Source organism: Telopea speciosissima, chromosome 2, assembly GCF_018873765.1.
Source record: "Telopea speciosissima isolate NSW1024214 ecotype Mountain lineage chromosome 2, Tspe_v1, whole genome shotgun sequence".
Lineage (NCBI taxonomy): Eukaryota > Viridiplantae > Streptophyta > Magnoliopsida > Proteales > Proteaceae > Telopea > Telopea speciosissima.
The window spans coordinates 69,531,931-69,543,176 of record NC_057917.1 but is presented as its reverse complement, the minus strand read 5'-3'; the positions used below and the strand labels follow the sequence as shown (position 1 = coordinate 69,543,176).

General features: G+C 40.3%; 1 protein-coding gene across 1 annotated transcript; it reads left to right on the top strand.

Annotated features, from left to right (window-relative positions):
- Positions 1-560: 560 nt before the first annotated feature.
- LOC122649850 (transcription initiation factor TFIID subunit 10-like) lies at positions 561-10,064 on the top strand. Its single transcript, XM_043843100.1, has 6 exons — positions 561-722; positions 882-946; positions 8,770-8,832; positions 9,146-9,203; positions 9,295-9,345; positions 9,791-10,064. The coding sequence occupies exons 1-6, from the start codon at positions 630-632 to the stop codon at positions 9,869-9,871; spliced, it is 411 nt and encodes a 136-aa protein (XP_043699035.1). The 5' UTR covers positions 561-629; the 3' UTR covers positions 9,872-10,064.
- The last annotated feature ends 1,182 nt before the right edge of the window (positions 10,065-11,246 follow it).

Here is an 11,246-nt window from a genome sequence, read left to right as displayed (position 1 = left end):
GCCTAAACCATGCAACATACCTGTGCGAACAACAGTGGCCTCACCTTGAAGAATATTCAAGAAGTGGATTCCCTCAGAGGTTGCTAGAATTGGTTGACCACGAGAGTTTCTAACCACAAAGCCAATCCCAGATTCTCCTTTAGGCGGTAGTATGTAGAGATGCATCACAGCTAATTTTTAGAAAATTTGGCTACCATTGGATAGATGAAGAATATTTTACACCAAGACACATGGGTGACAAAATCACCATCCTGCCCCTTATATTAATGATGCTTGAGTGTGAGCTCCCATTGATCCCTGCAGTGGTGCAGGCTGGCAATCTAGTACTGCTCTCTCTTCATTATTTTTTAAATGGGGCGTTGTGTTCTCTGTGCTGCAGCACAGCCTACGCCCAGGTACATGGGGTGGGTGCAATGACCACCCTGTCCCCCAGGCTGCCTAGTGCTGCGGCACAGAAAGCATTCACCCTTTTAAAAATTATAAATATTTTTAAAACATTACATTCACACATGGGGAAATAGAGAAGAGGCCCAAGTAACAGGACACTACCGGACGTCATTGCTTTTTAGATTAACTCTTTCGATTTGAGATTTGAGCCGAGGAGAGAGAGAGAGAGAGAGTAAAGGAGGATGAATCAAAACACCACTTCAGGCGAAGGCAGGCACGACGATGATTCCGCTTTGTCCGACTTCCTCGCTTCTCTGATGGATTACACTCCCACTGTCTCTTTCTCTCTCTCTCTATCTATCTCTTCCTTCTCGCTTTATTTACTGTTTCTGTTCTTGAAATTGTATTCTGGTTCACCAATTTCTTCAATTTGAATTCATTTGTTCATCCATCAGTCTGAGATGTTATCTTATTCTTATTCGCTATCTTTGCAGATCCCAGATGAACTAGTGGAGCATTACGTCGCCAAGAGTGGTTTCCAGTGCCCCGACGTACGACTGTAGGTACTTTGGCCCTTTTCAGCATGTTCTTTTTCGTTAACTATTTCCTTTTCCTTTTAAGGGATTATCCTTGTCATACATCGTGATTTTATCGTTTTTACTTTCCCTCGGTTTTTTTTTTTTTTTTTTTGGGATATAAGATTTTCGACGAGACAAGAAGGAGTCATTAGTCTTGAATTCCGGATTCCTGGCTTAGCTCGCAGATGTTATGTAGTTGCCAAGCCTAAAACCTCTTTTATTAAATGAACCAGCATACCCATGAGCCGTTCACCTCAAGAATACGGAGCTGTATGAATTTGGTTCCCAGCGTTCCCCTAATTGTTGCCGCTGCTATGACAAAAGGGGGGAATTGCCGAACAAATTTCCAATTTGGTTGGAATTTAATGAGAAGGAAATTTAGTTGATTACTTTATTCTATACCCTTTCCCAAATTTAACAAACAGAAGTGGCTTAAGAAAAATTCTAGTAGTATTGTAGTTCAATCAGGTGTATGCACTTGCGTGTTTCATGGAGTGACATGTCAATTCTAGGTTTTACAAGATGACTAGGGCACTGCACATCTGGTAGTTTTCACGGATATTGAAAGCAGAGACATGCTCCTGGAGTGCTATACTGCTGATGCATACCAATTGAGTCAACTGCAAATTTAACTAGATGAAAACAAGAACATTTGGCCTTCCTGTGGTGCTCTATTCACACATGCAAATGTGAAAACAATCTTGTGCCTGCTTCTGTATTGAAGACAAAGTCTCCTCAGTTTACTTGGTTGATCATGTGCAGAAAGTTCAGTGATGGTTTTGATTTGAAGGGAACCATTGGTGCAACATTAAGGTTGCTCCATTCTGACCAAGTGGTCGCAGGTTCGAGTCAGGAAACAGCCTCTCCGTGAAGTGAGGGTAAGGCTGCATACAATATGGCCCTCCCTAGACCCCATAGTGGCGGGAGCCTCGTGCATTGGGTAGTGGGTACGCCCTTTTTCTTTGTGGAAGATTATGGGAAGAGGAGGCAAAACCAAATTGGTTTTGGGTTTCAGGTTGATTTGGAGGCACATGCATTTGTATAAAATATAAACCAGTTAGAATTGGAGTTCAGGACATTTAGAACTGTTGACAACCCCAAATAATTAGGATGCAATTGATGATGAAGGTTAAATTACTTGAACCACACACCGATCTCTTGGTATGGGTTGTTCTTGTTTTAATTTACGGTACAGTGTTAAGGGAACTAGAGTTATTGTATAAACATGGCCACAGTTGTTTATGCCTCAGGAAGTTATTGAAACGAAGAACCAATAGTTTTATTGACTTTAAATTGGAAGTTGGAACATTTGAAAACTCCACACTCAAAAGTGTTGGGAAGCAAGATAAGTTTATTTTAAAACATATCTACCAAGAGTCTTGTTTCAGTAGTGTTGGTATAACAATCACATGTGAAATGTTTCATATAGACAGTTTTCCACTTGACGTAGGTTGTACAGGTATACATGTGCTGGGCCTGGGCCTTGCATTGGTTGACAAACACACGACTTGTAGGTTATACTAACCGCAACTAGCAATAAGTAACACAATTGCATAAATGCCATTCTAACAAAGAAAAATCAACATTGCACCATTTCAATATAATAATGGTCAAATCTACCCTGAAAAAAAAAAAAGAAGAGCATCCCAGTGAACGACGCTCCCGCAACCGCAGGATCTGGGAGAGGCAAATTTACCCAGTCTTACCCTCTGCATCGCAGGAGAGGTTGTTTCCAAGAATGGTCAAATCTACCCTCGTACCTTGAAATAAATAATACAATAAAGGGCCTATGTACAAGATCAGGATGAGGCTGTACACCTGATTCTAAGTGCCTTCTGTTAATGTTTATCTGGAACTGGCTGAATCAAAGAAATTGACTGCCATGTCAATCTCTTTAAGTTGAGAGCACTGTCTACCTTTAAAACCCTGTTTTTAAAAGCAGTAGGTGTTTTCATTGTTGTCAAGACAGTCAGGATCAACACACTCACACAGGTCCTGATGCTTGACACAGTCAGTGTGACAGATGGACTTACACTGTGGTAGACAGTAGTTCAGTGCCAGTATACTTGTGACAGTGCATATAGAGCAATGACAGTGGCAGCATAGATATGTACAGAGTTATGGCAGTGATGTACACTGAAGGTTTGGTGATGTACAGTCATAGTTAGTGTCTTGGCAGTACAGTCAGGTTGGCAGAGTTACTAAAACTTTTGCACATGTGTTGGGGCAGCTCAGACAAGGACAGACATGTGAGATTCAGTTTATACAGTGTTGGGCAGGTTGCAGAAGTTCTGGGCACATATTGGCACATATGACAATATATATTGATGACTTGGCAGAGCTGGAATGGTCAGAATGTGACATAGACAGTGATGTAGGATCATATGGCAGTTTGACAGACATTCTAAGGTATCCGGGCATGTGGGGCAGATTTTTCAGGCTTATTATAGACTTGCACTGAAGCAGCAGGTGAAGGCCCCGTGCACCAGAAGTTGTGAAATCATAGGTTCACACAGTGGATGCATGTTTGGAGCCAATTTTGGAAGGTCTAATGGCAGAACTGGGCATAATGATCTGCATGAAAAATGTAATTCATCGAGTCATGGTTCCAACGCAATTGGAAGTGTGTTGTTTTGATGTCGGACGAGAAAGTTATGGAGTTATTAGTATCGTCGTGCAAAAACGAAGAGAATTGAGAGAGGTTTGAATGAGTTTGGACGAATTTGGGGAGCATTCTGCCAATTTTTCCTGCATATATGAAAGGCTACAGTAGCTTACCTTGTTGACCATCCCTTATTCTTTCTCTTGGCATTGGAATTTGTGCAAAAATCAATAAAATAAAGTTTTTTATAGCCTAGATTCCATTTCTTGCATTCTAGTAGGCCAGGAGGTTCAGATTTCTGTGCTTTGACATACACCGAATCGAGGTTTCGGTGGCTAAGATGTAGCCACAGCACGGGATCTCAATTTGAAGGATCAGATTAGCGTGCGCTTAAGGCGTAGTTGTGGCAACGCAGAAAATGCTCTCACAAGCATCCTGGTTGGCTGGGCGCATCAGGCGTAGTACACTGCCACCCCACTGGATAATCCCCTGATTTGGTGGTTGCGCACGTGCAGACGGACGCAGAGAAGATTTTGATCGAACAATGGTTATTCAAGTCGCAAGTCAGACTGCTACAATGTATTGCGAGTGTACCAATCCACATGAAAGATTCCAAAATATTGGTTCTGGTCACTTCTGCAGAAATCTGACGTAACCATTACGATTGGACGATCCTAGTTACTGTCGCTGGTGCACCCGCCATAGTCCCTGATTCTGTGTGGCTCAGGAGTATCAAAATATGTTTTCACATTCCATATAATTGGATGACATTGATCCCGCTTTCTGTGTGATGGAAATTTCAGATCCAATGGTGCTGGTTCGACCCGCGTGTTTAAGGTTAAATCTAACATTCTATATCTCAGCCGCTGACCTCGTTACGTTCTGCAGTGCACGCTGCTGACCCTGTGAAATACTGAATGTCACGAGAATCATTGAAATTTACAAATTTGCTTCTTGTAGTTGCCTATTTGGACTGTCTATCTTCGGAAGACCATATCTTGGCCAATTTAACTTCGATTTGGACGCGGTTTTTTCATACGTGCTCAAAATTCAGAGAGCTTCGTCTCTGTGCAGAGAAAAACGTGAAAATCATCTTAGAGAGCTCAGTATTCAGAGAGAAAGCTTCATTGAAGACTTTCTCGATTTTTTCGTACGTGCTCAAAATTCAGAGGGCTTTGTCTTTGTGCAGAGAAAAACGTGAAAATCATCATAGAGAGCTTGGCATTCAGAGGGAAAGCTTCATTGAAGACTTTCTCGATCTGCATGCAATTGGAAGAGCGTCAATGTAATGATTGGTCTCCAATGACACACTAGAGTGTGGGAATATCGGGAGGAGGTATTCTACTGATCCAAAACCCTATTTCGCTGCTTTGATGGGTTTTGGTTGTTGAGACGGCATTGTTTAGTGTTTGAGCGTATTCAAGCCTACACATGCTCATAAACAGGAATACACCGGTAGAGGTATTCCGTATTGCAAATCCCTATTTTATTGTCTAGAGTTGTTTATTGGTGAAAAATACCTAGACCATGTATTGTAATGAGGGGATTTGATATATTTGATCTTTCATTGTTTACCTAGCAAGTGGGGACTTGTCTAGGGTTTGGGATTATAGTCTTTGCCTTTTTGTCTTCAGGGTTGAAGCAGGACGGCATTCATGAGTCATTGTTGTGATTGAAACACCACTTGGGGTTGTAACCCTTGCACTTGTGTAGGCAAGTGTTAAAGCAGAATAGGGTGTTTTTGAGCCGTTGTTGCGGTAAAAAATCAGTAGTGATTGAGTAAACGCTAAGGTCAGTTTGAGTATTACTCCGTGGATGTAGCTACACTGCCGAACTACATAAACCCTGTGTTGTTTTGGTTTATTTATCTTTATTTGGATATTGGAGTGCTATGGTGATGACAAGATGAGTGTGCACCTCCCAGGTGGCCTGACCAATTGTGGTTGCGAGGTAGGACACACGAAATTGTAGACTGGTAAAATTGGGGTGCCACAACCAGTTAGTGTTTGTGCCAATACATATCAGCATTTGTGTTTGTGAGACAACGACGTCAGTGTTTGTGCATTTACGTGTGTGTGTGTGTGCCGGAAGTGAGTTACCGTTATCAGTGTGATTGCATACAAGATTGTGTTATGTGTGTTGTGCCCTAATAGTTGATTGATCTAGTGCCATTGGTGTTGGGAATACCAAGGGTGTTTTGCAACGTGTGTTGGGCATATTTTTGGAGAAAATTTGTGAACTTGATTCACCCCCCCCTTCAGTGTCAACATGGGAATATTAGTTTCTCTAAAAAAAAAAATATTGAAAAGTCAAGTCTCTGATATTGTTCTTCCTTAATACAGTATCCTAATTATCCTACTGAACAATCTTGCATTCAGCATTGCTAGTATACCTCCCACTTTTCATTGACAATAGAGGACCTTCATGAACAAACCATCGTCCACTGTTTTAACTTTATTTGCTTCAAACTCTTCAATGTAAGCTGCTACAATAGGAACATCAAGCGCTGTCTTATCCATTTCATCACCAGCTGTTGGGATCTCTTCAACATTAATCTCGACTTAGTTTCGTTAGCTTTTAATGGAATTCTCTTCTCTTCATATGGAGGTGCTATAGATGATTTTGGGACGCCCAAACATTGGTGCATTCGAGCCATTCGCTTATCCAGTTGCATCAACTCCTTGAAAAGATAATTAAGAACCTTTTGGGTGTCGGCTATATCAAAAGGACTTTATTCAATGCTAGTCATGATTGGCTCTGATACCAAACTGATGTGAGGCTAGGTCACTGGTGTCCTAGTTTGCAGTCGAATCACAGGTTCCATTAACAGTAGGCTTAGACTGTAAGTCCAGCTATAAAGGAATAAGGAATACCCTAACAGTAGATCAGCCTATTCTCAGGTCTGAACAGAGGTTACTAGGGAGACACAATCACAGAAAACAGTAGCAGATTGAAACCCACTGTCGGTTGAACAGAAAGGTCTCTAAGACTCAGAACAGCACCATGTCACCAAAATAGTAAGTAACTGACTTGGATGGCTAGATCCTTCCAGTCGAAGGTAGGCAACCTTGGGTTGATGATTCCAAGCCAAAGTTAATGGCTAGATCAGGAAATAAATTAGAGACTCAAAATTAGAAAGTAAAAGTTCAGATTTAGTAACCGTGTACCTTAAGATAATTCAGTCCTTGAACAAGAAACCAAGATTGAATGGGGTCTAAAGCTAGGGGAGGATTATATCAAAACCTGGACTCGATCTGATGGTTGGATAAGAAGGTAATCTCCTTGGAAGCTTGCTGTCCAAAACCCAGAGTTAGAAGGTGCAGCAGGGTAATCTCCTTGGAAGCTTGCTGTCCAAAACCCAGAGTTAGAAGGTGCCACAGGGTGACTTGTAAAGCTTCAGTAAAAACCTTTGTCAATGGATCACAGATCTCTTACTCAAAGATCAACAACAGCAATAGGGGAAGACAAAGAAGCCACGAAATCTGCTGTGTATACTGGTTGCAGATGTTTTTTTTTTTGATAAAATACTGGTTGCAGATGTTGAGAATAGTAACTAACAGAGAGAAGTATGAAAGAGAAGAAAGGGAAGAAGAAGATGGAACATAGAAAGGAAAAGATATAGTTGAGCTTACCGCTCGAACCTAGGTTAGAATCCCACTAACCCATCCCACAAACCTGCATCTCATAGTGTAACAGCATAAAGCCATCCAAGCAATTGTTAAAATCCAAATCGTGGGGAGCTGTAACCATGGTTCAAGATCTCGGCGAGATCTCGCTTATATCTCGGTTTCGTAGCATCTCGAGACGAGATGACTTGCGATACACAAATAATACCAGATCTCGACCGAGATCTCGACCTTTTTCTCATTTCGGTTCGACTCGGTCTAACCAGACCCTTATTAAAGCCTCACAACTTGACGAGATCTCGATGCTCTCTCGCCTCTGTGAAGGGGAAAAACACTATTTGGTGATTTTTTTTCATTTCTTTTGGCAAATCACACCACCAACACATCATCAAAGCTTGATTCATTGAAGATTGAAGCTGCTAATCTCCTCCAAGCTGCATCTCAAGAACCTAATGTTACTATTCATCTCAAAAACTATATTTTTCATTCAAACATGATCTAAACTTGTTTGTTGACTATGATTGTTTTATATGTTATACATTGTCTACCAATCTATGGAATGATGGAGGCAAAAAAAAATTTCTGTTTTTAAATTATTTATTTATTTTTCTGTAAAATTAATGAGTCTAAATATTGTGTGGAACATAGTTGTCAAGGCGTCGCCTAGGCTTCCAGGCGCCTTGGATGCTTTGTTCGCCTAATTGGTGTCGCTTTGATTTTGGACCCTCTTCAACGCCTAGGGTAGACCTCACGCACGCCGTAGGCTACCAACTTATGGTCCGTAATCCAAGTACCATTTTGGGTTTGTATTTGTAAAAACTAATGGTTCCACTGTGTTTAGAAGGCCTAAAATAGGGGGAATATCAAGTTTCAGCCCCATATGGCCACCGAAACCTACCATCAAGTTCAGAAAATAAAATACATGATCTCGCCGAGATCTCGGTTTCGTGGCCTGGCAAAACCACTGGTGAAACCGAGACCTAAAACCTTGGCTGTAACAGCCCCTCTCTTTTATTAATAAAACTGCCTTGATTAGAAAATTAGAAACTACCCCTTGGCTATTGGAGAGAAATTACAAAGTAGCAACTAATTACTATCCAAAATTATAATTAAATATAGCTAACAATGCTAATGACTAAGCACACAAAATTAGACACTGAATAAACACGGCAATAGATGACAGATTCATATCTTCTAGAAGATCCTCCAATATCTTCAGCTTCATATCTTCTAGAAGACCCTTCTATATCTTCCACGCAAGTCACTAACCCCACAGAATAGTATTTCTATGAAACTGCAAAGAGATTTTTGGTTTTAATCTCAAATGATTATAAATGTACCAAGATTAGGGTTTCCATAAAATATTTTAGCCTGAGAGATTGAATTGTATTCTATTGGTATATGAGCCTTGAAACCAAATTTTGTTATTGGTATCTCTTGTTTCTTGTTACAGGGAAGCTAATGCATTTTTCTTTTTAATATTTCTTGAAGTAATTCTTTCTGCATGTAATGTTTACTTATCTATGAGCTTTCCAAATCATTGCTTATCCTGGTATACACATTTTTCTTTTGACAGAATAAGGCTGGTAGCTGTTGCTACACAAAAGTTTGTTTCAGAGGTTGCAACTGATGCTCTTCAGTATGTTTCTGTCTTTTTCTGCTTCTAACTTTTGTTTGCCTCAACAAAGATCTGTTTATGTTCTCACTTGCATGTATTTTGTACCGCTACTAAAAAAATTGTTACAGGGGTTAACAGACAGGCCATGTATTAGTTTGAATCTTTGCATACATTACTTGCACCTGAATTGTCTTCTTAAGTAATAAAAAAAAAGATTGTGCTCCTTGTTCCCAAATATTAACTAGAACTCTTTTATCTTTAATTTTTTTTCTTATCTTAGTAAATGTCCTTGGTTTTGCATCAGTTAATTTAGTCTCCATGTCTTCTGAGCTAGGCAGTGCAAAGCAAGACAGGCAGCAGCAGTCAAAGATAAGAGAGATAAGCAGCAGAAGGTGCACCGACTTACTTTTAAAAAGAAAAAAGTTCCTTTCTTTAAGTTTTTTTTTAGTATTCATTTAAACAGCTGACATTCTCTGGGAACAGGATAAACGCCTGATCTTGACAATGGAGGATTTATCCAAAGCACTTCGTGAGGTAAGCTAGTTGAGTTCCTTAAAGAGTCCCATGTAGTAAATTCAACTCTTTATATGATAAACTACTTCTGCACTTCCATTGTAGTTCATCATCTGAATGCTAGTGGCTACAATATCAATACTGAGAATGCATTTCTTTGTTTTTATGACCCCCTGGGTCTTCATTTTCCATTGTAAATTTATGATTATAGTTGTAATAGAACTGTTTTCCATCTCTTCGACCACAGACAATTTGATCCTAGACTTAACCCTACTTCGGAATAGAGGCTTGTGCCTTCACCAACCTCCTCTTTCCTTTTTCAAAGAAAAATTTCTTCTATTTTGTTTGTCTATTTGCTTGTTCTTTTTTATTTTTTGGTGAATCTATCAACGTAATTTAGTTTACTTCTCCTTTACCATCTCATTTTCACCTTATATTGTTGATTTTCTGCCCGACGTACAAACAGTATGGCGTGAATATGAAACATCAAGAATACTTTGCGGACAGCCCTTCAACTGGAATGGATCCTGCTTCAAGAGAAGAGTGAAGTGTATTTGTTTCTGAACTTACTACTTCAGGTCAAGTTCGGTTTCTGACTTTCTGTTTCTTTCGTATTTGTCCTTAAACTTTAACCGAGGTGGTTCTTCCATAGAGTAATGTGTTTGACATATACAGGGAAAGTTGTCTTTATTAGCAATTTGTACATTTTCTGTCATCTTGTCATGGAAGACAATTTGTTTAGTTTTTCTTCTATTTTTATGAGAGTATAATGTTGTTGATTCTGATAAATTTGATTGATGGTCGCTGATAAGCATGAAACATACTGATGCCATTTAATTTATAATTGTTGAAATTATAGCAGTGGTGGTGATGTATAGTAGCTGTGGTGACAGTTAATGACACTTGGTGATGTTTATAATATGTGGTGCTGTTTAATCTGTTAAGTAGTAAGTAGTGACTGTAGGGTTGTAATCCTGAGATTATAAATAAACTAGCCTTGTCTCATGATTGGGAACTAACACAAATCGTGAGCTAGGCTTCTTCTTGTCTCACACTTCTCTTCTTTCTTCCTTGTGTAGGGCTGGTTTTCTCCTGGTTCTAGTTCTGTCACATGGTATCAGATCAGGAGTGATCAGTCATTGCTCACCTGCCCGGACAGGGCCTCGGCCCGGTTTTTCAGCCCACAGTGCAGGCTTGGGTTTAATCCTTTTCTGGCTCTGGCAGAGCTGGGCCGGGGCTGGGTTGAGGCTAACATGCCCGGCCCAGCCCAGCCCAGCCTGTTGACACCCCTAGATCCATCCTTTCCACACTCTCTTCTGGAGCTGAAGCAATTAATTGAGATCTTGAGATTGAATGTGAAGCAAAAATGGAGCGCATTCATCATGATCAAGCCCAATGAGTTCCAAACTCCAAAGAGGCCTGGTTGGTGAGATTATCAGCAGTTTTGAGAAGAAGGGTTTCTCGTTGAAAGCATCCGCGCAAAAGTAAATGTCGACAAAGCACAAAGGAAATCACACGAGGCCTAACAAACGGGGAGCTGCTGGAACAGATTCTTTGCCATCAGAACTCGACTTTGAGGATCAACAACAACAACAAACTCAGCCTTATCCCAACTTAATGGGGTCGGCTACATGGATCCAAACAAAACAAATTAGGGAAAACTGCGGTCTAAGGGAATGAAGAGATGGGAAAAAAGGGATAGGGAATGAGATGAGAAATGAAAAATGGAAAATGACACATGAAAGGTAGAAAATAAATAGAAACATGAAAGATGAAAGTAAGAGGAAAGAGGCACAGCCCAACAAGTCAGGAGAATCTCAGCTAAATGAGGTCTGCTACATGGATCCTTGCCCTCCAATAGGCTCTATCCGAGGTCATCCTTGATGCAAGACCTAGACTATGCTTGTCTTTCCTCACAACTT

What these genes read in the sequence shown, in the direction of transcription:
- LOC122649850 (XM_043843100.1), top strand. Translation starts at nt 630, where the DNA reads ATGAATCAAAACACCACTTCAGGCGAAGGCAGGCACGACGATGATTCC. An exon ending in TGATGGATTACACTCCCACT is followed by an intron (nt 723 to 881) that starts GTCTCTTTCTCT and finishes CTATCTTTGCAG; the next exon opens with ATCCCAGATGAACTAGTGGA. An exon ending in AGAGAGATAAGCAGCAGAAG is followed by an intron (nt 9,204 to 9,294) that starts GTGCACCGACTT and finishes CTCTGGGAACAG; the next exon opens with GATAAACGCCTGATCTTGAC.